The following is a 27,706-nucleotide window of genomic DNA, read 5'->3' as shown; positions in this document are numbered from 1 at the left end:
GTACTCACAGATTCTTAAAGGGATAGTTCACCCAAAAATGAAAATGTGATGTTTACTGCTTACCCCCAGGGCTTCCAAGATGTACTGTAGGTGACTTTGTTTCTTCAGTAGAACACAAATGATGATTTTTAACTCCAACCGTTGCCGTCTGTTAGTCTTATAATGCATGTCAATGGGAATTCCATCAATAAGAGAAAAAAAAACATGCACAGACAAATCCAAATTAAACCCTGCGGCTCATGGCGACACATTAATGTCCTAAGACACGAAACGATCGGTTTGTGCGATGTCCAACTGCCAGCGCATACGGTGTGTGAGGTCTGAATGTATTCTGATGCCGGAAGTGATCGCTCACACTCATTGACATATACACGCGAGAGATCACTTCTGGCATCAGAGCGCATTTTCAGACCAACACACCAACCGGATGCGCATGGCAGTTGGACATGGTGGTGTATTAGAGGTAAAAAATTATATAACTACTGTTCGGTTTCTCGCACAAACCGATCGTTTCATGTCTTAGGACATCAATGTGTCGTCACGAGCCGCAGGGTTTAATTTGGATTTGTCTGTGCATGTTTTTTTTTACTCTTAGAGATGGAATTCCCATTGACACGCATTATAAGACTGACAGACGGCAACGGTTGGAGTTAAAAATCATCATTTGTGTTAAACTGAAGAAACAAAGTCACCTACGTCTTGGATGCCCTGGGGGTAAGCAGATAAACATCAAATTTTCATTTTTGGGTGAACTATCCCTTTAAATTGTTCCCTTGGTTTAACAACAAGTGCCCATGGATTAATAAACCATACCCACGAATTTCCAATTTGTGCGCTCAGATTTGTAAACCATACCTTCGGTTTTTCAACCCATACCCACAAATTCATAATCAGTGCACACGTTTTAGCAAACGGCACTCACGGATTTGTGGCCGTCCCTCATTTTAGAAATCTAGTCTTTCTACCGACACAAGAACAGAACAAGCTCCCAGTTCTGTTTATCTGCTAATGTGGCTCATCCAGATGTGTCAAGCCAGTTTAGACAAAGATAATGTCTTTGTTTCTTGTGTCTTGTGCCCATATTCAAATTGCACACATCTGAGAGCTGTCCAGGAGGAAAAGTTTTTCTGTGAATGACTTGAGAAACAGACTGAAGACATATTGTGTGACTTGGAGTAAAGCCCACGAATCATATGGATTGCTTCAATTCTACTATTATGGTCAGTTTTGGGGGGGTCATTTTTGGAAGAAATGAAGTCATACATTTGGAACAACAAATTACACACATGAAGGTGAACTGTCTCAAATGCTGCTGATTTTTACCCTTGTAACGTATGGCCTGTCATGGATTAGTGCTTTAATGACATAAACTCTAAGTAGGAATGACAAACGTTTCTGCATGATGTGAATCGGTTGTCCTAATGCACTGGTTTATGATGATTTTGTGTGTTTTTTTTCTGTGCAGAGGTAGTTCACTCGAGCAGGTCTAATATGCACAGAGCTCATAGTGAGGAGAGCCCCAGTACCAGCAGCCCCCGTGGACGGTCAGCACAAATATCTATTCATTTTCCCATTGTTTATGTCTGACTTTTTGTGTGTGTGTGTTTTATACTTCTGCTTCATGTCTTCTGCTTTTTTCTCTCATGTTTTAGTCAGAACATCCTTGTGTTTTTATGCATAACAAATTAAATGGGCTGAAGAATTACAAGAGTGTTAGGGGTTGGTGGTATGACCAAATTTTTTTCATGGCAACCCTAGTGAAATATAAATGTACTAAAATGTATTTTAAATCAATTTATTTTATGCTAAGTATACTACAAATACATATTATGTATTAATAAAAATACACTGTTATTGTACTTTTAATATACTAAATTGGTATACTTAAAGTCTGCTAAATTGCTCTTTAATTGTGCAGAAGTAGTGCTGAGGTCCAACTAAAGATATACTTTAGTATACTTGATTGTGCTAAAGCGGAACTATTGCAAGTATACTTTAGGTACAATATCTTGCAATATTATTCAAATATCATACAGTCCTCATCAATACTGACATTAAAACACATTTTAGGATTAATATTAAGAACTGTACATTGTGCACAAGTAGTACTCTAAATAAAGTTTAATTATAATTTTTGTATCCGTAAGTCTAAAGCAATATATCAGTAAATGTGTTAATAGATAAAGTGTATTTAGTATAACAAATGTATTTTAGATATTTTTTTATCATGGCAATGGTCTGTATATAGCAATATAGTTAATTTTGCTGGAAATTCTTCAATGGTTTACATATTAAATAACTACATATTTAAATGATCCAGTGAATTAAACAGTTGAACTTCATACAACTTGTTTATTTTCTCCTATTATTTGGAATTTGACAAATTAAATCCAGAAGATAAGATTATTAATAACAAATTAACGTTATTCAACAAAATACTCAAAATGGTTTACCATGCATTATAAAATAGTTCATTCCAATGGGGCGTTCACACCAGATGCGACTTGCGCAAATAAATCGCGCTATTCGCATGTAGTTGGACGCTTGAACATTTTGAGTTTACTCGCCTCATTCGCACGTGAAATTCACTTCACAACAGACACAAATTCGCGTCATGAGAGGGGCTCTCCCTCTCCTTTAAATATGTGTCCCTCAGACTCTTCCACTTCTTTCTGCACACTTCCTCTGAATAAACACATCAACTCGTCAGCGGGAAAGTAGTTGTAAAATACGTTTCATCCATTGTTGTTTCATATTTCTGCCTCCGCTCGCTACGTCGTAATCACGTCACTACTAGAGCAAGCTCCTGATTGGTTAACGCAGCGCGAATCATGCGTTATGCTCGTGAAACGCCCGAAACGCAAAATTTGTGCCGCGTCATTCACGCGAATCGCGTCATTCGCGCTGCAGGATGTCTATCGCATCCTTGCATTCACTTAAGATGTAAATCACTCGCGCTTAACGCTTAATTCGCGTCTGGTGTGAACGCACCATAAATCCATGTGTCCACCAAAGTGATTTTTTCCAATTGTTTTCAATGGGAGTTCGGCGTTTTTAAAACGGCAGTGTAAGGAGGCTCTGAGCGTCTATTGCTCACTGAGCGAACACATTTTTTTTACTCGAGTTGAAGAATTTTCAACTTTGGGTAAAACACAGAGCTGTCACTTTGTACACAGCCATCCAAGCACAGTGGCGGAGGGGCGGGACAAATACAACACCGACCAACCCCCACATCCTGCTCGTACAACGTCAAAAGACGACAACAACGAGCATAATAATGAAACAAGAGCTAGAGCAAATACTTTACATTGTATCAATTTTTATATACAAACAATACAGAAAAAAAAAAAAACTATATGTGAAACACTTCCGCGGATATTCTGTGTCATAACAAGCAAAGCGTCTCAACTGAAAAAAACGCTCTCTCAAGCGCCCATAGCTACTGTGGGTATTTTCAGCAGAGTGCCTGCTGTTTTCAGCTTGCTAAAAATGCTTCGGTGGAACCACAGTTGAAGCTGTCGTAAAACAGTGTTAATAAATAAAATAAATGGACCAATTAAGAAAAAAGGAGTGCATGTCAGTGACTTTGCTGCATGCAGTTGCTGTAAATGAAATTGATCACAATTATTTATGATTAAATTGTACTGGGAAAATGTTTTTGGTTTGGAGGACAAAATTTGGGGTGGTTTTTATACAAATGTAACATTTAGGTTGCAAATTACTTTGCTTCTAAAATGACAAAACATTTTACAACTAAAATTACAAAATTGTTAAATCTATCTAAACAGGAGCTGTATGTTCCAAACAAGCATGAATGTGTTCATTTTAGTGATAAACATTATCTAGTCAGTTTTTGGCCCAATTTGCTAACATCCTAAATAAAGGACTTTGCTTGGGCAGTCTAAAAAAAAGTCGTGCACTTTTTGTGGGCATGCAGCTGATTTACTAAAAATACTTGCCCCACGTACAAATAGGTTGGACACCCATAATTAAAATGATTCACTTTGTGTGTGGGATTACTGAAGCAGAAATACACATAACCAGCATACATGCATACAATGTGTGTCTTATATGAGTCTCTTATATATTTTCAGAAGTTTACGTCATTCATCTGGGGGTTCTTGTGGAGATTCTCCAGCTGACATCAGAGGAGCTGTTCTCACTAATGGTGAACTGAATGGACAACCTGCAGAATCCACATGCCGCCGCAACTCAAAGACTGCTATCAACAGCCTGAGCAGTGCTGGTTAGATATATATACACACACATACAAATTTACAAACATACAAACTCACTCAGGCTGCTGTGAAATATGATCATACACATTGTATCATAGTGTATCACAATCTAATAGGGCCGTGACGAGACGGTTAGCTCACGAGACGAGACACGAGAGTGAGTTCACAAGAACGAGACAAGATTTTTATACAGTATTTTTAAGAAACCCTCAATGACGAAATACATTACTAGAAAAGGTGTCTGCAGGTGCATTTGAAATGTTTTAACTAATCATCTTGTAATGAATGTCATTTCAGTTCTACTTTCTGAGAATGAATTATCAGTAAAAGACAAAAATACTATTTACAATACAGTAACAATACAGTATTTTTAGACCTTACTGTACATCATTTATGAGCTTCTACAATTTTTGACGTTTATGGGGTGTTCACACTAGACGCGACTTGTGTGAATAAATCGTGCTATTCGTGCGTAGTTGGACGCTTGAACATTTTGAGTTTACTCGCTTCATTCACGCGTGAAATTCACTTCACAACAGATGCAAATTCGCGTCATGAGAGGGGCTCTCCCTCTCCTTTAAATATGTGTCCCTCAGACTCTTCCACTTCTCTCTGCACACTTCCTCTGAATAAACACATCAACTCGTCAGCGGGAAAGTAGTTGTAAAATATGGCGAATAAGCTCAATTTGCTGGCTTTAGCAAGCTTGTAGTTTCAATATATATATATATATATATAGCTCAAATTGAGTAAGAACCGATTTTTACAACTTACCAGATTGTCTGACCTCCAAGATCCTTTTTATTCCTGTTTCTATAAAAGTACGAAAATGTATCATACAGCAACGATGATTTTGTCCTCGATTGTTGTTTCGGATTTCTGCCTCCGCTTGCTACATCGTAATCACGTCACCACTAGAGCAAGCTCCTGATTGGTTAACGCGTAATTTTCGCCAAAATTCAGATTTTTCAACTTGCGCGATTCGTGCGAATCATACGTTACGTGCATTAAACGCCCGAAACGCTCAATTCGCACCACGTCATTCACGTGAATTGCGTTGCAGGATGTCTATCTGCGTCTTTGCATTTACTTAACATGTAAATCACTTGCGCTTAACGCTTCATTCGCGTCTGGTGTGAACGCACTGTAAGGCTCTGTTGTGCAGCGAATCCTCCGCCATGGTCTTGTCGGTCATCTCGTCACTTACTCTCATCACGTGATCGGTGAACTCTGATTCCTGCTACACTACGTACGACTCTGCAGCTCGTGTTGGATGAGCTGGATGGAATTGAAGTGACCGTTACCCAACTGAATTAAATGTTTATGTTTATTTATATATATATATATATATATATATATATATATATATATATATATATATATATATATATATATATATAAACCATTTAATTCAGTTGTTGTTTGTATATATATATATATATAAACAACAGTATAACAACAGTGGAGGCATAATGTAAACGTAGCGGTTTCTTAATTTCACCCTCACATTCTGTCATGCTGATATCGCCAGATAGCTTTTCACCTCAAAGAGAAATCTTGTCACATTTCGGTTTCACAAGATCTCGTCACACCCCTAATAAATATATAGCAAAAACGTTTCGATTGAGGCTACTTAGGCTCTTGTAAACTCTCTTTGAGTGGTCTGATTTGGTAAGATGTTAATTAAAAATTTTTGTTGGTCTTTCCTAAGGTAAAGGTGAGACTCCTACCAATGGGATAGAGGGCGGTCATCTGTCACGTCCAGATCTGTCTTCACCATCACTGAGCTCAGACCCCCCTGCTGGGACGGACAGTTCTGCCCTGCCACCAGCCACAGACACCCCATCCACCACTGACCCGACCGGAGTAGCCACAGAGACTCAAGCCACTGATGCATTGCCCGCTGGGTACGTCAGAAAGCTTGGGTTGAATTTAAAATGAACACATGCCATGTCAGTTTTCTCAATGATATTTATCTCTTGCAGTTGGGAACAGCGAATTCTTCCTCATGGACGAGTCTATTATGTGGATCATAACACAAAGACCACCACATGGGAGAGACCCCTCCCACCAGGGTGTGTATCTGTCTTTCACGTGTTTTTACATGCTGACGGGTAATGTTTATGGAAGGAGTTTGTAGATGTCAATCTCTAACAATTTGCACATTAACATCTAAAATTACTTCACTACCCTAAAAGGTGAAGTATGTAAGATTAGGGGTGTGTGATATTGTATTGTCTATGATGGTGGGTCACAGAGGGTGTAGTCAATGAAACAACAACAACAAATGTAATTCTAAATGTTTTTGCGGATGCAAGACGTGCATGAAGACATGAATTCAATTCTCGTAGTTTAAGTAAAGAGCTAGCTCTTATTTCCTGGGATTTCGGCAGTGTGTCTGAGAAAAACGTGTTGTCCTGATTCAGGGCTGTCAGATGAGACGTGGTCAAGCTATATGTCGGTGTCATTATTCTAGCATTATTTTTGTAACTTGTTACGAAGTAAAAAGTCTCACCTCAGAAAAACAAACTTTCCTGTCCTGTCAAATTTCTCTTCAATCGCAAAGGCAAGTGTGGAGGTGCACGCTGTATATCAATTCACATTATAAAGAGCAAATTAAATTACAAAACTACCAATAAATTGCATAACTGGTACGTTGTGTGTAGATGGGAAGGATTTGCATCATCACTTTGTTCTGTTTTCTGTATTTTTAATGCCTATGGTGGCTCATACCAATATACCAACTTTGTTGTATTATGACAAACTAGTATGAAGGGAGGTAGGGAATAAACTGTGTAACATTTGTCAGTGATATTATTACAGTTTATGTGCTTAAGTAAAGTGTACCTGCGTGCAGTGTTGGGGGTAACGTCTTACAAGTAATGTGAGATATGTAATTAGATTACTTTATTCATGTGCCCCTAAACCACTATGAGTCATGTCATTTAATATTGAGTATCTGCCAATACAGAGTTTTGATCTGATACTTGTATTTTCCTAGGACATCCAGGACATTCCTACTTAACCATTTAGGGTTATCCCTGTTTTCTGGGACATGTTTTGACATGCCCTGATGTTTGTGCTTATTTCTGTTACTTATAACTTTTTCATGGCTAAAGTCTGATTACACTGTATTCAGTACAGACTCTGCTACATTAATATTTGAGCAGCACATATGTAAATGTTTGTAGTTTTGGTAAAATATTTATGTGTCTTAAAGGGTTAGTTCATAAATGAAAATTCTGTCATTTATTACTCACCCTCATGCCGTTCCATACCCATAAGACCTTCGTTAATCTTCAGAACACAAATTAAGATATTTTTGTTGAAATCGGATGTCTCAGTGAGGCCTCCATAGTCAGCAATGACATTTCCTCTCTCAAGATCCATTAATGTACTAAAAACATATTTAAATCAGTTCATGTGAGTACAGTGGTTCAATATTAATATTATAAAGCGACGAGAATATTTTTGGTGTGATCCGCATCATAATTCGACACAGAAGAATCATAACACACCAAAGCTTCATGAAGCAATGTTTTGAAATTGGCCATCACTAAATAAGTTTTTTTTTTTTTTTTTGGCACACCAAAAATAATCTTGTTGCTTTATAATATTAATATTGAACCAGTATAATATAAATACACTGTATATAATAATATATAATTAGTTTAATAGTTTGGTTAATAATACTATAAAAAGACCTTAAGATAAATGCATCTGGACTTACAACATTTTGAACCGCTCATATAAAATTGACCTATGATATCCTATGACATGAAATTCATCTAAATTCAAATGATCTCATGGATGTGGCTGTTGTGGTTCGCGGTCATAGTGGCACCAGCTTCTGCAGTAAATGTCGCATGCTAACGACCTTGATGTAATCATTTTATATTTACCCGCTTTAAATGCACATTGTCTGCCGTACAGTTTTCCAAAATTTGTCAGGTTGGCATGGCACTGGGGCTTGGGCCTGTCATCTCTGCTTTCAGCTATATTTATTTTTACTTTTCCCTTTGGTGAAGCTATTTGTGACCTTTGATGACAAATTCTGGAAAAGCATGTGAGGGACAAAGATGTGTTTGTAGCCCCTTGTGAGAGTTTCCACTAAAGCTGTGTAGTATCTTAGTATCTGTAGTATGTTTTTGTTCAGGCCCACATGAAATCTGTGATCTGTCACATATTTTGTGTCTAAGGAATATCTGTGGAATTCTGGGTTGGATATCGGGGAAAACTGGGTTTTATGTTATTAAAAAGTTTTTAAACACTGCTTTCTATTTGGTAGAGGTGGAGTGGGGTACAGTTCATGTGAACTCCAGTACAGTTGGCATGTCAGTATGAAAGCATAACTTGCAAAAAACTGCTATTGGTGATGTATAATTTACATACTTGCTCCCACACACACTTCGTATGGAATATAAAAGGTGTATAGTTATATAACTTGACAAAAGACATAAACTGTCACTATTACCTTGACAACCATGCTACTGACGGTGAACTCATTTTTGCACATATGAGTGATTCTGGTTTAAATGAAACATTGCTTACAAAAGTATTGCTTATGATCAAACCAATATGAGAACATATTTTTATTTGACTGATAAAGATGAGTCCATAAATTTGGATTATGCCATATGTCAGGTTTGTCCTGCTATCTGTTTGGCAAGTTCCTCACAAATTGAACAATATTCCATGAATCCTCAAGTGTCATCCTCTGTTTTTGCAGATGATTTATTTATGTAAATGTATAAATAAATATGTGTTTATATCACTTATTTATTTTAAATGAATGCCTATATTCATATCCTGTGTGTCATTTGCTCTGGAATGTCAAACAATCTCTGTGAAGCTCTATCAAGCGAGATCAGGATATATATGATGACAGATATCTGTGGAGGGAAATAAGACTAAACTTGCTTGGGTTTGAAATTTCTTGTCATTTGTTTTGCTTTTCTTCTTTGCTTGAAAAATATTTGTCTGGATTGAGCAACAATATCACAACCAAACATTTCCTGTAAATGAGTGTTAGACCTGCACATCCGAATGGAGGAAGTTTGGCCTAGATCAAATTTTTGCAGAAAAGCAGTTTGCCAAATTTCTAGCATCACAGTACTGTAAGGGGCTGTTCACACAGGAGTGCAGTGGAATGGAGGCTTTTGAGGCAAAAGTTTAACTTCTTAATCTAATGGCACAAGATGCTGAAAAAACATGGAGATGTGTGACAAAGTTCAATGGTGTTGTCTGGTACATATTAGCATTTGAAAAAAATTCCAGATGTGTCCTTCAAGAGCAACCCCTGAAAGTACAAACCAATAAAGCTATAACAGTGGTGTCAGTGGATCACAACATTGTGTGTAAAAGAAAACAGAAAACATCAGTTTGGCTTCAGCTTGTTAATCTGTGATCCGTGTCTGTATTGTAGCTGGGAGAAGCGTGTGGACCAGCGTGGAAGGTTTTACTATGTGGATCACAACACCAGAACCACAACATGGCAGCGGCCCACAGCAGAGTCCGTACGCAACTATGAGCAGTGGCAGTCTCAGCGCAGTCAGCTGCAGGGAGCCATGCAGCAGTTCAACCAGAGATACCTCTACCAGGTAAACACAGCACCTCACACAAGCGTATTCCTTTGACCTCATGAGCACATTTTGACCTCAGTGAGGTCTCCATAGACAGCAAGATAATTAACATTTTCAAATGCTCTTATTTACAGCAGTTCATGTGACTACAGGGGTTCAACCTTCGAGAATACTTTTTGTGCGGCAAAAAAACTAAATAACGACTTTATTCAACAATATCTAGTGATGGACGATTTCAAAACACTGCTTCATGAAGCTTTGAAGCTTTACAAATCTTTTGTTTTGAGTCAGTGGTACGGAGTGTGAATCAAACTGCCAAAGTCACGTGATTTCAGTAAACGAGGCTTCGTTATGTCATAAATGTTTCAAACTTTTTGGAATTTCAGTGATTCACTACTGGGGGGTGATGATCTTTTCTAGGTTTTAGCCTTGAAAATTGATAAAAGAAGGCATTTTATACATACATCTTATTAAATGATTTATAGATTTTACTTTCAATAAAACATTTGCAATGGGTTTGTAAAAGGTGTTTATTTGTTTTTAGAGCAAAACACTGTTCTGACCAGCATTCGAACCCAGTCGAGAACACTATCCACTCCCCTAGACACTTCCTTGTTTGGCACAAACAACATGTATGTTATAATTCGGCAACGGTTGTCTGAATCGTTGTTAATGTTATTTCAGATCAACATGTGAAAGTGACCAATAAGAAGTCACCGTAGAGAAGGGTTTCAGATTGTTTCGAAGCCTTGACACAATTTGGCTCAATGCTTCAACTATTTCAGTGTTTCACAAAGCCTCGCTCTGCCCATCACTAGTTCACAGAGATCATCGCCCCCCAGTGGTGAACCATTGAAATTTCTGAACGTTTTAAAACATTTATGACATAACGAAGCCTGAAATCACGTGACTTTGGCAGTTTGATACACTTACCGAACCATTAATTCGAAACAAAAAATTCGTAAAGCTTCGAAGTTTCATGAAGCAGTGTTTTGAAATCACCCATCACTAGATATAGTGATGGGTTGATTGAATAAAGTCGTTATTTTGTTTTTTTGGCACACAAAAAGTATTCTTATTGCTTCATAACACTAAGGTTAAACCACTGTAGTCACATGAACTGATTTAAATATGTCTATATATATATATATATACACCCACACACTACTGTTTAAAGGGATAGTTCACCCAAAAATGAAAATTTGACGTTTATCTGCCTACCCCCAGGGCATCCAAGATGTAGGTGACTTTGTTTCTTCAGTAGAACACAAATGATGATTTTTAACTGCAACCACTGCTGTCTGTGAGTCAAATAATGCGAACTTGGATCAATAAGAGTCGAAAAACCTTGCATAGACAAATCCATATTAAACCCTGCGGCTCGTGACGATACATTGATGTCCTAAGACACGAAAAGATCGGTTTGTCCGAGAAACCGAACAGTATTTATATCATTTTTTATCTCTAGAACACCACTATGTCCAACTGCGTTCAGCACTCGGTTAGTGAGGTCTGATCACGCTCTGACAACGGCAGTGATGTCTCGCGCATATACTTCAATGAGTGCTAGACATCACTGCCGTTGTCAGAGCGCGATCAGACCTCATCAAGCAAATGCTGAACGCAGTTGGACATAGTGGTGTTTTAGAGGTAAAAAATTATATAAATACTGTTCATTTTCTCGCACAAACCGATCTTTTCGTGTCTTAGGACATCAATGTGCCGTCACAAGCCGCAGGGTTTAATATGGATTTGTATATGCAAGGTTTTTCGACTCTTATTGATCCAAGTTCCCATTCACTCCAATTATTCGGCTGACAGACCGCAACGGTTGGAGTTAAAAATCATCATTTGTGTTCTACTGAAGAAACAGAGTCACCTACATCTTGGATGCACTGGGGGTAAGCAGATAAACATCAAATTTTCATTTTTGGGTGAACTATCCCTTTAAATGTTTGGGATCAGTAAGATTTTTAATTTGACTTCAAGTAAATGTTCTTTTAAACTTTCTAGTCAAAGAATCTTGAAAAAAAAAAAAAAATAAATAAATTTTTAATTTACGACTCCAAAGTTTTGAACGCTAGACAGCAGCTGCCAGATTGTGCAATATAATACTGAGTAATATTGATGTTTATCTGTTTAGTCATGCTTCTGCTGGGTTTAGGCTGCTCTGCTCAAAACTCTTTATAAAGACATAATGGCCATAAAAAAGACTAAATGACAATTGTAATTGATGTATAAATACATTTATGCCACCTCTGAGCAGCATTAAATACAGCCTGTGTAAAGAGACCTATATGCTACCTAAGATGTTCCTTTGTTTCTACTTTTGAAGTTTAAGTTTTGCAGTAAATGATCATGTTATGAAGTTTAGATGGTAGTTCACTGCATTTATTCATGAGGCCTTTGGTTTAGTTCTCACACAAGTGTCAAAAGTGACAGCTTATTCCAACATTACATGTCGTGGCCGTGTGCTGCTGCAGTGGAGTTTGAGAACACAGGACGCTGCCATTGACACAACACAGCCCGCTCTATTGCCCTTGGCTCACGTCACAGCGCACACTGCACACTGGGCTTTTTGTGTGCTAATTGCAGCTTATTAGGTTCTCTTGAGAAAATTGTGTCATTAAAAGGCACTTCCGGCCCTCAGCTCTCACTGTGTGTATATATAAATGAAAACGGTTGCTTGTGTGAATAGCACATATGGTACAAAGCTAATTTTACGCAGATGAAAATGAGACTGTGAGGGATAGACTACTGTCTTTACAATGGTACATACTGTATAAAGGGTTAAAGGTATAAAAGTTTTTTTTGTTTTTTTTTTTCAGCTGTAAACAACAAGATTATCTATTGAACACAGCGTACCTCTGTCCCTCACAGCCTCGTTTTCATTCCTGTCAAACATTAACTATGGCGCCACCCTGACCCGTGGCAGAATTAATTTGGTGGATGAACTGTTCCTTTAAGAGAAAGGAAAGTTTTTATTCTGTTGCCAGTTATATGGACATTGAGCCTTCTATATCTCAGTGAGTTATTCTGTTTTGTTTTCTGTCTATCTTCTTTTTTTATGTGTTTGCTCACTCTCTTTCTCCAAGCCTTCATTTTTCTCTCTCTCTCTCTCTCTCTCTCTGTTTCTTTGAGGGTTGGTTTGGATCTAATGGCAATGCAGAGGGAGTGAAGATGATGTCATGGCTTTTCTTTCATTTTTTTCCTACCTTTTTTAGTCATAGAGACTGCTGAGGGTGGGGCATACTGACACACAGTAGTTTTTAACATCCCCCTCATTTTTGACCATCTTTAGCCCAACTAAGGCATATAACTGGTAATGATTCATAAATGAATTTGTGGGCTATCAGATACGCCTCATCCACAAGCACAACTGATGAAATAACTTGCTTGAAAAAGGACAAAACAAGGGTAAAATGGCCATTGTGAGATGCCAGTTCACACTTTGCTTAGTCAGAGGTCTTGGCTGCAACCATAGGAACACCTCTTAAGTTTAAAATGAATGTAATGATACTGTAAAGGCCCATAGGAAAATGGCCTATAGGAAAACTCTTTGTAAGGGACCCCTTTCCTTATTAATTTACATAATCATCATGTATAAAGACCCATTTATACAGTAAAAATGGTTATAAATGTGTATAATATTATCTGGAAAAATGTAATATATTTATGTATAGCATTAACTATAACTTTATAAAATTAAGTCTTTAGAAAACAGGATATAGTATGTCTCTAAAATTAATTATATTTATTATATATATATATATTTTTAAATAATTATTATAATAATTTGGTTTTATTTACATTTTTCAATTTTCCAAATTTTTTCTTTTTTTTTTTTACATTTTTCTCTGAACTTTTTCACGGACCCTCTAACACCCCCTTAAAGGATTAGTTCACCCAAAAATGAAAATTCTGTCATTAATTACACACCCTCATGCCAAACTAGAAAGATTTTTGTCATCTTCGGAACCCAAGCGAAGATATTTTTGATGAAATCTGGGCAATTTTATGTCCCTCCATAGGCAGCTACGGAACTACCACTTTGACGCTTAAAGTTCATAAAGAGATCATAAAACGAATCCATATGAATCAAGCAGTTTAGTCCAGATTTTCTTTAGAGACACAATCGCTTTATATGATGAATATATTGAATTTAAGCTTTTATTCACATATAAACATTGATCAGCAAACATAAACAGAAGCTTAACTGAACCTGCTTGATTCACGAGAACAAACCTGCTGCGTAACACGAGAATGAACCTCATTGGTTCTTGCTGAAGCTCAAGCGTGCTGCGTAACACATGAGAATGAACCTCAATGGTTATTGCTGAAGCTCAAACGTGCTGCGTAACACGAGAATGAACCTCACTGGTTCTTGCTGAAGCTCAAACGCGCTGCGTAACATGAAAATGATTGTCATTGGTTCTTGGACATTCTCAATTGGTTCTCAATTCATATGGATTAGTTATATAATCTCTTTATGAATTTTTTTTGAAGAGTCAAAGTGGTAATTGCGTAGACTGTCAATGGAGGGCCACATAGCTCTCAGATTTCATTAAAAATTTCTTAAGTTGTTTTCTGAAGAAGTCTTACGGGTTTGGAACGACATGAAGGCGAGTAATTAATGACAGAATTTTCATTTTTCATTACCAGGGCCCCAGTTTGAAAACTCCTGTGTTATTGCATCCTGGCCTGCCCAACACAATAACATTGACTTAGCCAATGGTGTGAGTTTGAATTATCTGATTGATGGTGTAGAAAACCCAATTACATTCTGCATACTGCAGATGATTAAGCACTAAACTTAGTCGAGGCGAGTATAAAATGATACATCCTAGAATCTAATTTTTGTCAGCATTTAATTTGTATTATATTTTGTGTAGATAAAATTGATTATTGAAAAGTATAAATTCTCTTTCAAAAAGCACATAGTTTCATGACGTTGGGCAATAGGCATAGTGTTCAAATATTTAGATTTAGCCTGTGGTTTTAAAAGTCTGCTGTTCATTTAGCTTCTTAATGTTATCTGAAAAGCAAAGAAAGTTTTAAAATCTACTCTATACCTTTTTTATACCACGTTCAGGGTATAAATTCACAAACATGCCCACAGAGTGTGTTTGTCTGTTTTTCATTTATAATTATGCCTAAAGCACACACACTGGGTGGATGTTTTCAGTGCCAAACACACACACATGTGCGCACAGAGTAAACACGGCCGTGGTGGGTGAATAAAGGTGCTTTTGTCCGGCGGGGGGCTGGGCCTCTGGAGCGCTCATGAATGTTCACTTCAGTCCGCTCAGACATCGCGCCTCCCTGTGTACTTTCACAGCTCTGCTAGAAGAGGACGGAGGAATGGGTGGGGTCGGGATTGGGCGGATGGAGACAGGGTGGGGTTTTCAAGCAGCCAGTGAGATCATTGGAACACTGCATGCATATGTGTGTCAGTGTGTGTGTCTTTTTCTGCCCGTGGCAGGCATGTAGCACTTGGACGGTGCTGGCTAGGCACTTGAGCATCTCCGTCAGTCTCTGTTCTGAGATTAGGAGGCAAACTCTGTGATCTGTTGGGTTCAGCACCTTCTAGAAACATCTATTAGAATCACACGTTTTTTTTTGTTTTTTTTGTAGGTAGAAGCCCACCGGCAGCTGGAATCTGTATATTCCTGCTGTTATTTGGGTTGGTAGTTTATTTCAACAGGTTTCTGTGAGTTCTGGTGTGAGGGGAGGTGTTGCAAAAAGGTTAAAAAAGAGTGTCCTAACTACAGTCTGTTTCTCTCTCTCTCACAGCCGTCTGGAGGTCCCGTGGAGAATGACCCGCTCGGTGCTCTTCCTCCAGGCTGGGGTAAGTCATTATTCATGCTTTATCTTCAGGTGAGGTGTCTCTTATGAGATCAATGTGAGCTTTTTTTTAATCTTAACTTTAGTAGTAGAGACTAGAGAGAGGCCTATAATCATCTAGGCCTATGTTTTTTTTTTTGTTTTGTTTTTTTAACCAATATTCATATATATACTTTTGTAGTTCTGCGTCTACTGATAAATAGTAGAATTTGATGTATCACACAACACCATAACAAAAACAATGGCAGTTTTTGAGTGACGTAACTTATTTTATGTATTGCTTTTTATGTAACATTGCAGATTAACAGTTGGACATAGCCTAAAACAAAGACGAAAAGAAATTTGCAAACATTTTGCTCACAAAGCAGCTTTGTACATGCATGTAATAGGAAGCCTAGCTGCAAAATAATCCCAAATATGAAGCAGAGGCTGTTCTATCGTTAGTCCTATTATTACGTTTACTTACTGAATGAATAAATAAATGAATGAGCGTGAAGTATTGTTTGGAGTTGATTCTGTGCTAGATTCAAGTCTATAATCGTATCACTCGCCACTGTCCCTTTTCATAGTGTAGGAAACTGGTTGTCAGGAATACAGTTTAGTGCTAATGATGCAAAATATTTAGTGTTTCATTAGAGAGATGTGTTATTACAGTCTAAAGATAACCTGAGTATCATTCAAAATACATGTTTTTAATTATGTAATTAAAATCACATCCTCATATCCAGTGTTGGGGAAAGTTACTTTTACAAGTACCGTAATGCATTACAATATCGCGTTACTCCCTAAAAAGTAACTAATTGCGTTACTTAGTTACTTTTTTATGAAAAGTAATGCATTACATTACTTTTGTGTTACTTTTTTTTCAGCTTGGCTTGCTTGTTATATTTTTGGTAAATTGTTAAGGCCATTTCACACCAAAAGTGAAATTAGCCTCAGCCTGAAGGAAATGCAGATTCACTCGTGTACAGTAGAGGGCGCAGCTCAAACAAACCTTTCAGCAGTGCTGCCTTTCTGGATTACAGAAGAATAGGATACAGGAGAAGAAAGTTTATCACTCTTTATTTCTAAATCTAATCTAAAGTAATTTGGTTAATAAAGTGAGATTAAATACATAAAGTATATTTTTGTAATGTAGTTAATTATTACAGGTTTGCATAAATTCTGAGATTGCAGTTCACTGTTTTTATTAATTTTGAGGAATACTGAATGTTTTCATGCAAGTGAGATGAGTAAATGCATGTTCACATTAATCTAGAACTACAATACCCATCATGTTCACACAGCGCACGCAACACTTTATTTATCTCAACATGGGGACAGGACAGATGTCAGTCAATAAATGTGAAAAAGTAAAACTTATTTGAAAATGTAACTTGGATATTTTGATGTAAATTGAAAAAGTAATGTGTTACTTTACTAGTTACTTGGAAAAAGTAATCTGATTACATAACTCAAGTTACTTGTAATGCGTTACACCCAGCACTGTTCATATCTTATTTTATCTTACACTTAAAATTAAATAATCTGAATCCTTATCTGTTGTTGAGAAAACAAAACAAATATTTTCAATCTTATTTCTGTTAAAAACAGTGGTTTTCTTTTTCAGAAGTTTAGTGGAGTTCAGGAATAGAACTTCGTGAAATGAACTTGGAAATCTCCGTGATGAGGGGGTTAAACAGGGGGGAAAAAAGCAGAAAAAGAGAGTGTTGTGTGAGCAGTAATGTGAGGGCTACTGTGTGCTCCACAAACGACTGTTAATGAAAACAAGATGTCAGACGGAGAGTGAATGAGGGGGTGAGGGGTATGTTACTCTCACATGTCTTGTAGGGCAGAGTGCTGCGTCTTTTTTTTTGTGGAAAAGTAATTGGGCAGCAGATTTTCTCTTTTCTTTTTTTGCTCTTTACATTCTGTCCGTCTCTGTTCTGGTAAACCCAGTCGAAATACGAGAAGGTATGTTGGAGCATGTGCTAGTAAGATGCCCCACTGACTTGTGAGTTTTCAGCCAGCTCTGTCAGATTTGACACCGTCTTACCCATCAGTGTACGGCGAGATTGAAAGAAGATAACATTACATTTGTGTGTTTTTCAATATGAAAAGGAAAAGTTCACCCAATCCATCAGAAGCAGAACATTATTAATGGAAGAACAGCTTAAATTAAGTAAATAAAACTATAGGTATATAGTATTTAAAAAAACACAAATTGGTATGAGGGTGTGTAAATAAAGACAGGTTTCATTTTTAGGTGAACAGTTCTCAATATACCTTCTCTAAACAATTGGACTCTGTTGCTTCCTGTTTAACATACAGTGATGTAATAGTGTTAAGTAATGGACTTATTTTTTGTAATGCGTTACCATCTTGTACATAACACTTAGCTTTTTATCTTGGTTTCGGGCTATGACTAACTGGTCAGCTTAAAGGATTAGTTTACTTCAGAATTCAAATTTCCTGATAATTACTCACTCCCATGTCATCCAAGATGTTTATGTCTTTCTTTCTTCAGTGGAAAATAAATTAAGGTTTTTGAGGAAAAAAGTCCAGGATTTTTCTCCATATAGTGGACTCGGCTACCAACTGGTTGAAGGTCCAAATTGCAGTTTCAGTGCAGCTTCAAAGGGCTCTACATGATCCCAGATGAGAAACCATTAGTCATTTTCTAAAAAATAATAATAATTCTATACATTTAACCACTAATGCTAATCTTGCACTGCTCTGTGAAGCTCCACGCATTACATAATCACGTTGGAAAGGTTGTGCGTGACGTAGACGGAAGTACCCTGGTATGGCGAAAAACTCAATCTCATTTTCTCTTCTAGCTTCATCCAACATTGTTATTTTACCTTTTTTTGTAAAGGCCATTTGACTTAGTCTTTATAGACACTGGATCGTACTTCCGCCTACGTGAAGCATGACCTTTCCAACATGATGACGTAACGCGTGGCACATTACAGAGCAGTGCAAGATGAGTATTTATGGATAAAAAGTATATAGATCTGGGATCGCTAGAAGCTGCACTGAAACTGACATTTGGACCTTCAACCCGTTGAACCCCAGTGAAGTCCACTATATGGAAAAAAATCCTGGACTGTTTTCCTCTTAAACCTTAATTTCTTTTCAACTGAAGAAAGACTGACATAAACATCTTGGATGACATGGGGGTGAGTAAATTATCAGGAAATTTTAATTCTAATGTGAACTAATCCTTTAAAGTAAGTTTGCAACCATTCTGAATGCAAAACAGCTGTATGTAATGACATGTACGCTGAAAATGAATGTGCTCTCTTTTCCCTCAGAGAAACGCCAGGACAACGGAAGAGTGTACTATGTCAATCACAACACCCGAACTACGCAGTGGGAGGACCCTCGAACCCAAGGGTAATCATGTTCTCCTGTCACGTGACCTGTACAGTCCATAGCAAGTGATCTGTAGATTCCAGTGGAGTTTGTCAGAGTTCAGTCAGCAGGTGTTAAATAGGGTGAAGCCTCAGTTTACTAGTGTTGGGGAAGCGACTCTGAAACTGCTAAACTACAAGCAGGTCATAATTCAGTTAAGATGCCCTGTAGTTGGCAATGCAAGTTACTAATGATGGGTAGCTTAAAAGGTTAAAGCTACGTGCAACACACTTTGATCAAGGTGACTTAAAGGGATAGTTCACCCCAAAATGAAAATGATCCCATGATTTACTCACCCTCAAGCCATCCTTGGTGTATATGACTATCTTCTTTCAGACAAACACATTCTTAAAAAAATATCCTGGTTCTTCCAAGCTTTATAATGGGAGTGAATGGGGGTTTGTTTTTGAAACCCAAAAAAGTGCATCCATCCATCATAAAAGTAATCCATATAACTCCAGGGGGTTAATAAAGGCCTTCTGAAGCGAAGCGAAGGGTTTTTGAGAGAAAAAAGGGAGAGTGACCCCCCTGATTCGACGCATGACGTAGGATGTGGGAGTATCTTAGGCTTGGATGTCTCTCGCTGTTCAAACAAATAGGACTGTGCAACAAACTCAAGCTCCTCTTCTTATATCAAAATCCTCTGACATTTCTCTATAAAATTTCTTGTTTTGGACTTCTATCTCGTGACCGGTGTTTTGTTTTGCTCTGTCCTCTGAGCTTCCACGTACGTCATACAACGGGTCAGAGGTTACGCTTCCGTCGTAAGTCGACTTGTGTACAGATATTTGTCGGAAGCCAGTTATTATAGTTTATAAAGTAAAAACTCATCGCTTTGCTTCAGAAGGCCTTTATTAACCGTGTGGTTGACTTTTATGATGGATGAATGCACTTTTTTGGGCTTCAAAATCTTGAGCCCTCATTCACTCCCATTATAAAGCTTGGAAGAGTCAGGATATTTCTTAGTATAACTCAGATTGTGTTCGTCTGAAAGAAGATAGTCATACACACCTAGGAAGGCTTGAGAAGTGAGTAAACCATGGGATAATTTTCATTTTTGTGTGAACTATCCCTCTAAGTTGACATATATGACATCTCAAATATTGAATTTTAATTTTAACTGGCGCTAAATTTTTAATGTCACGCCATAAAAACAAAAATATATGAAGAGGTGTAATGCCACTTGTCAGAAAAGTGGACAAGAGTTGCTAAAATTGCCAGTTTTGATCTGATTTGCTTCAGTGTTGCTGATTTGTTAGCTCTAAGTCTCACCGCCCTTTGGAAACAAAGTCTTGTTTAAATTTCCGGGCTGTTAAAATGAGCGGTATATCCACAAGCATAAATCTGTTTTTAAGAACGTTTTCCATTTTCAGATTTGCCAACAACTAAATATTGCGTAACAAATGAACTGCGCTTAATTGCTTTACGTCAGTCTGACAGGCCTTTTCCTGTTTAAGCGGATGGCTCTTGGCCATGCAGTGCACTTTTTATGCCTGGCTCTGTAAACTACAGAGAAAGCTGCGTTACTTTTAAAGTCTAGTTGCTTCCTCACCCGCACTGGTTTGTTCTTATCAGTCTGTTGATAGAGACCCAGTGAATACCACACATTATCAAACCCATCCACTTAAGCTGCAAAACATTGTTTATTTGTTTGCTCATTTTTATTTTTGCATTTTGTTTATTTGTACATTGCGTTTTAGATTTGACAGAAAAACAGCATGTTACTTTACATTTGAGCCCCCCCAGTCTTATGTGTGTAGCGTCCAGCAGGGTGCGCTGCTCTCACTGCCCTCCTCCATTTGCAGGATGATCCAGGAGCCGCCCCTGCCGCCCGGCTGGGAGATGAAGTACACTGCAGAGGGGGTGCGATACTTTGTGGACCACAATTCTCGCACCACCACCTTTAAAGACCCCCGACCAGGCTTTGAGTCAGGGTAAACATCACACACGATATAGTTTAGATTGCTTGTTTTGATTGTATGTGAAGGGAAGGAGGTGTTCACTGCGACAGAGAGACAGACACACAGTAGATCAAGGACCTGACGGTGATACGGGTCCACAGCAGCTTCCCACCCACTTGTATGGGTTTTTCAGTATGTCTTGAGAGCAGATGGCCAATACATTGTAGGTCTATGACACATAATAAAGTTCAACATTTAAATATATCCTATATGTACACTACCGTTCAAAAGTGTAACATTTTGGTAACACTCTACAGTAAGGTTTCAACTACATAAGTTAAAATGAACTAACGATAAATAATACTTTATTTACTGTATTATTGATGATAAATAACACAGTATTTGTTCATTTCTACATTTGCTTATACATTTATTAAAATCAAAAATTGTATCTGTTAAAATTAATGCACAAACATGTTTTTTTTAACTAATGTTCACAAATGAGACCTTATAGTAAAGTGTTACCAATTTTTATTTATTTTTTTTTTTAAATATGTCTTCTGCTCATCAAGGCTGCATTTATTTAATAAAAATAAATTTTAAAAGAACTGTTATCTATTTGAACATATTTATGTTATTTATTCCTGTTTTTTATGTCACATGATCACTCGGTATGCTGATTTGGTGCTCAATTCTCAACTATTTGTGCTCATTTATTAATATTGGTTCTTATTATTATCAACGTTAACTGTTTTTGCTGCTTAATATTTCAGGATTTTTTGATGAATAGAAAGTTCAAAATAACAGCTTTTTAAAAAAAAAAAAAAAAAAATATTTTGTAACATTATAAACATCTTTGTCACTTTTGATCAATTTAATATCTCTTTGTACTTGACCTAAACTTTTAAATGGAAGAATATCACAAAATATTAATCAGCAAAATTGTTCGATAATAACCATACATGTTTTTTGAGCAGCAAATCAGTATATAAGAATGATTTCTAAAGGGTCATGTGACACTGAAGACTGGAGTAATGATGCTGAAAATTCAGCTTTGATCACAGGAATAAATTACATTTGAAAATATATTCATATAGAACACAAATTGCAATATTTATTATTTTTACTGTATTTTTGATTAATAAATGCCGCCTTTGTGAGCAGAAGAGACTTCTTACAAAAACATTAAAAGAATGTAATTATTGCACACTTTTGGTAGTGTAGTATATACACAGAATATTGTTATTTTTTCTTTCTTTGTTTCTCTCAGTATCTCCTTTGTTCCTTTCATACATATTTTTTGTTGTCTTAAACATCATATGTCTTAAATTCCTCTCTAAAGTCAAGTGAAATGCCTTTTGCTCACGGCTGTGCAGCACAAGACTCCCTAAATCTGCCTTGTGTAAATGACAGTCTTTTACCTGATCTGAATCCCACATTCTGTCTTGTATGATGCGTCACATTCACCTGTTTATGGACTGACTTTATTTTGCAGTTTGTAAAGTTCAGTTTATCCTGTTTTCCTTTCATTGCTCATGTCTGTTTAAGTGCGTCTGAAGCGCCGCACTCATGGAACAAATGACATCAGAATGTCCTCACAGTGCTTTGGCTTTATTTTCTGTCTTCCTGTTTAGTTCGAGGCAGGGTGGGTCTCCAGGCGCATACGACCGCAGCTTCAGGTGGAAATATCACCAGTTCCGCTTCTTGTGTCATGTGAGTTGTTCAAATCACCACAGGCCTCATGCTAGTGCAACATTTTTGTCATTTAGCATCAGCAAATTAATGTATGGGCTCCTGTTTTTTCTGGCCTCTTTACACAGTCCAACGCGCTGCCCAGTCATGTGAAGATCTCTGTATCTCGACAGACTCTGTTTGAGGACTCATTTCAACAGGTCAGTGAATGAGGATGTGGTGAGCAGGGCTGCTCAACTTCTGTAATAATCACCAGAAATGTCTACACTGGAGGCAGACGATTTTTTTGTCACAATTTTTGTTGCAGATTAATTGCAGTATAAACCTTGGATGACACATTTGTACTGTCATACTGCCCAGGGCTGTGTTTCTGCTCTCACGTAGATCGAACCATTGCCAGCTTTTGGGGTTACCACAATGATGATGACATGCCTGCAAAATGGCTTTAGTGATGCATGTTGTATAGAGGTTGTCCCAATATACATATATATTTTTTTATATCAAAGGCACAGAACAATTTTGTCCCTCCCTGTCCCAAAAAAATTACATTTATCTGTTAAATTCATTCCATTAAACCCTCTTACCAATTTTATTTTAAGGAAAATTATCAAACAGTATTTTTTTTCTTTAAAGTCCCCCTGTAGTCAATAATTTTATTTCTTAAAACTCATCTTTGATCACCAAAATGACACATTTAAACGTTTCTTTTCCTTGAAAAATATTTCTTCATGCCTTAAAATAGCTTCGATGTAACTCTACACCCTTGCCTCATTTAGTATACGCGCTTCTATGAATATGTAAACTAGCCCCGCCTCCACTCACTCTCACCGGCTCAGAGATTCATTCATTGACGATCACATGTTGGCGTGATTGGTTACAAGGTAGTTTGTGACGTCAGAAACACTAGCGATTTCAAACCAAGTTTTTGAGACTGTCTTTGTATCACTGCAGTTTTAAACAGAAAATACTCAGCAATGGTGTTGACTAATGAATTTGCACATGGTTTATCTTAAAGCACATTAAAAACACCACATAGACATATAAATAACATTAAAAACTTGATTTTCACCACAGGGAGATTTTAATTTATGACCAGTATTAGATCATCAATAACGACAAAGCAAATTGGACTCCAAATTATGGATATCTTCATTTAGTCTAAATGGCTCATTAAAAACAGATCATGATTCTCCCACAATTATGAACAGACAAGTAAACAAAAGTTCTGACAAAATGTTAATTGCTGCAGTCTGTTTAAAATGTTTAATTAATCTGAATGAATTATTTGATCATTAAAAATATAATCATTAAAAAAAATGGTTTGAGCGAATGATTCAATGACTCACTTATAAATGCTTGTTTCATTACTGGATGAATCAGAGTTTTGAATTTTATGTCACCTACTGGTGTAACGATGTAACTGATACAATCATTATTTGAAGCACCAAGTTACTTTCAAAAGATGATTTGCTATTTTAATTGCTAGTGTAGTGCAGTGTTTATATCTGAACTATACACTTTTATCTTAGTACTTCTGTGATCATTTGAATGATTGTAAGAAAGAAACAATGACAATGTGTGGTTTGGAAAACTGTTTGTGAATCTGTTTCATACCTATACATGACAACAGTTCTCTCTGGCTCAACGGCAATGCCAGCACATATTTGAATGTTCCGGTGTGATTTTGGCCAAGGTTTAATAAACACAGGAGAATCGTTGTCATGTAGGAATGAGATCATGTTGGTGTTTGAATCGAGATTAATTAATCGTGCAGCTCTACAGCTCATCATTTTAGTTTGATCTCCTGAGGTGGACAAGCATCATTTCCTTGAACAACACTTTCTTGAAAAATAACTTCAATTTTTTTTTTTCAAGCCCTATCGTGTCGATTGAGATTCTATTGAGAATGCCATCTTGTTTCCTGTCAGATCATGAATATGAAGCCGTATGACCTCCGTCGGAGGCTCTACATCATCATGAGAGGAGAGGAGGGACTGGATTACGGAGGAATAGCCAGGCAAGTTCATTGTGAGCACCTGTGTCATCTTGCTGTTCGTCATCCTCACGTTCAGTGTTTCTTGTTTCGGGGAGGCTGTGGTGTAACTTTGCTCGTTTGGTGTCTGGACCTCATAGTTGTCTTCCTGTGTCTGTGTCTGTCTTCCTGTGTCCTGTCAGTGGTTTTACCCTATGGTAGGTTACGTCATGCTGTTCTACCACAGGGTAGAACCACGGACGGGATGTCTGGAGGTGTCTGCATCGTCCTGTGGTGTGACAAAACCACCCCCACCCCCAATCATGGTCCCCTCTTTGCCCCTTTACCTTCTTTCCAAACACTCCCTGGGATCAAAGGTCAGGCCTTGGGTTCTGCTGAACTGGTTATGATTTGATGTGTGTGTTCGTGTTGCTGAATCTGTCTTCATCTTCATCACTTTATGTGGCACTGTACACACTGTCCATCTCAGGAAATTGTATTGCATTTGTTTTTCATTTTTAATAATTGTTTTGATTCCATTTTTGTTTTTTTGTTTTTTACAATTATTTGTATTCCATTTTATTTTTATTTAATTGTTTTGTTTCACAGAAAGGTATGGAAGCTTGCTTCCTCCATGAAACAAAAAAAAAAAAATGAAATTGCGACTTTTTATCTCAGAATTGCAAAATGAACACTCACAATTGTGAGTTACAAAGTCAGAATTGCGAAATATAAAGTCGGAATTGCAAGTTATAAAATCAGAATTGCGAGTTATAATGTCGGAATTGCGAGATATAAAGTCAGAATTGCGAGTTATAAAATCAGAATTGCGAGTTATAAAGTCGGAATTGCGAGTTATAAAGTCGGAATTGCGAGTTATAAAGTCGGAATTGCGAGTTATAAAGTCGGAATTGCGAGTTATAAAGTCGGAATTGCGAGTTATAAAGTCGGAATTGCGAGTTATAAAGTCGGAATTGCGAGTTATAAAGTCGGAATTGCGAGTTAAAAAAGTCAGAATTGTGTGATATAAAGTCAGAATTGCGAGTTATAAAGTCAGAATTGCGAATTATAAAGTCGGAATTGCGAATTATAAAGTCGGAATTGCGAGTTAAAAAAGTCAGAATTGCGAGATATAAAGTCAGAATTGCGAGATATAAAGTCGGAATTGCGAATTATAAAGTCGGAATTGCGAGTTATAAAGTCAGAATTGCGAGTTATAAAGTCGGAATTGCGAGTTATAAAGTCGGAATTGCGAGTTATAAAGTCGGAATTGCGAGTTATAAAGTCGGAATTGCGAGTTATAAAGTCGGAATTGCGAGTTATAAAGTCGGAATTGCGAGTTATAAAGTCGGAATTGCGAGTTATAAAGTCGGAATTGCGAGTTATAAAGTCGGAATTGCGAGTTATAAAGTCGGAATTGCGAGTTATAAAGTCGGAATTGCGAGTTATAAAGTCGGAATTGCGAGTTATAAAGTCGGAATTGCGAGTTATAAAGTCGGAATTGCGAGTTATAAAGTCGGAATTGCGAGTTATAAAGTCGGAATTGCGAGTTAAAGTCAGAATTGCGAGTTATAAAGTCAGAATTGCGAGTTATAAAGTCAGAATTGCGAGTTATAAAGTCAGAATTGCGAGTTATAAAGTCGGAATTGCGAGTTATAAAGTCGGAATTGCGAGTTATAAAGTCGGAATTGCGAGTTAAAAAAGTCAGAATTGCGAGATATAAAGTGGCAATTAACTTTTATTGTTTTATTTAGTGGCGGAAAAAAGCTTCCATAGAAAGGTCCCTTTTATTATGTGCAATTTGTTTTCTTTTGTTTGATTTGCCTCAAGTGGCTCAATGATTTCAAGTTTGTAGGCAAAAACAAATTGCCTACATATCACTTTATTTACAAAAGTAAATTTTTTAAAAAAGAAAAAGAAAAGAAAAAAGTTTTTGTATAGTGATTGTATAGTGAAATGCTTTGTGCAAGGCTTCTGTCAAGATTTAAACAATTAAATGTTCCCTTTACTGAGGACTTATGTTTAAATCGTTCCTAATTTAATATCTAAAAAAGTATTGAATTACAAATGTAAAAACCATTTCGATTTGTTAGTATCCAAAAAACATCCTCAAACTATCCTTATTCTTGCATAATTTGCCAACAGTTTGTCTCAGTGATGTGGGAATATTTAAGTAGCGTATGACTGGTTATAATACCAGCTAGAGTTGACAGTACAGAGTGTTGTTACTGACTCTATTTCTCTTTGTCTCTGTCTGTAGGGAGTGGTTTTTCTTGCTGTCTCACGAGGTGTTGAACCCCATGTACTGTCTGTTTGAGTATGCCGGTAAAAACAACTACTGTCTGCAGATAAACCCTGCGTCTTCCATCAACCCCGACCACCTCACTTACTTCCGCTTCATCGGACGCTTCATTGCCATGGTGAGAATGCCTTGAGACTCTAGCAGGCCCTGTTTACATCTGCTATTAACATTGTTTTGGTCAAGTGGACGAGGAAGACACATTCCCGTTATAATAATACATAATCTCGTTTCCACTATGAAAGCAATCTGGTCGAATTAGTTTTCAACTACCTCTGGAAACTCAAAACATTTACACCCCATTTACACCTATATTTAGCGTTGTTCACATCCGATCGACCCAAACTTACGCCTGTGTGTGTGTGAATCTCAGGGCATGAAAATGAAATGATCATATTCTGATATAGTGACTGGTGTTATATTGAGATCCAGAGAGAACACAAGCTGTTTCTCTCACTCCTCAGGAGCCCGTGCCGGCCTGGGTTTAACATTCTCAAACATGTATTAGAGATTTTCTACGCTGGCTTGAATTCTTTCTCAGCCCTTGTGTTTCTCCTATTTTGTGCTTGTTCTGAACAGACTGTGTGACTCTGGGCGTCTGTGTTGTTTTTGGAGATCATTCCCAGAGCTCTGTGCTGTTACATTAAACAGTTTGCTGTCCTTTACAACAAAATCGCATTTCTGTGTGTTTATGAAGTCTATATATATATATATATATATATATATATATATATATATATATAAATATATATATATATATATATAAAATAGAGAGAGAGAGA

The 27,706-nt window shown here is 37.2% G+C and overlaps 1 protein-coding gene across 2 annotated transcripts in view; it reads left to right on the top strand.

Annotated features, from left to right (window-relative positions):
* The window catches only part of wwp2 (WW domain containing E3 ubiquitin protein ligase 2), a 55,781-nt gene that overhangs the window by 18,144 nt on the left and 9,931 nt on the right, over positions 1 to 27,706 (top strand). Inside the window, exons 6-17 of one of the 2 annotated variants that reach the window (XM_067380673.1) lie at positions 1,466 to 1,544; positions 4,095 to 4,246; positions 5,950 to 6,145; positions 6,224 to 6,313; positions 9,664 to 9,838; positions 15,614 to 15,668; positions 18,961 to 19,042; positions 20,866 to 20,994; positions 22,596 to 22,674; positions 22,782 to 22,853; positions 24,582 to 24,670; positions 26,886 to 27,045. In XM_067380673.1, the coding sequence (XP_067236774.1) occupies positions 1,466 to 1,544; positions 4,095 to 4,246; positions 5,950 to 6,145; positions 6,224 to 6,313; positions 9,664 to 9,838; positions 15,614 to 15,668; positions 18,961 to 19,042; positions 20,866 to 20,994; positions 22,596 to 22,674; positions 22,782 to 22,853; positions 24,582 to 24,670; positions 26,886 to 27,045 (1,358 nt within the window). The remainder of the gene's footprint in view (positions 1 to 1,465; positions 1,545 to 4,094; positions 4,247 to 5,949; positions 6,146 to 6,223; positions 6,314 to 9,663; positions 9,839 to 15,613; positions 15,669 to 18,960; positions 19,043 to 20,865; positions 20,995 to 22,595; positions 22,675 to 22,781; positions 22,854 to 24,581; positions 24,671 to 26,885; positions 27,046 to 27,706) is intronic. The other variant, XM_067380674.1, reaches the window with a different exon arrangement.

The sequence above is a fragment of the Chanodichthys erythropterus genome, chromosome 24, assembly GCF_024489055.1.
Source record: "Chanodichthys erythropterus isolate Z2021 chromosome 24, ASM2448905v1, whole genome shotgun sequence".
In the NCBI taxonomy this organism is placed as follows: Eukaryota; Metazoa; Chordata; class Actinopteri; order Cypriniformes; family Xenocyprididae; genus Chanodichthys; species Chanodichthys erythropterus.
This window is presented reverse-complemented; position numbering and strand designations above follow the sequence as displayed.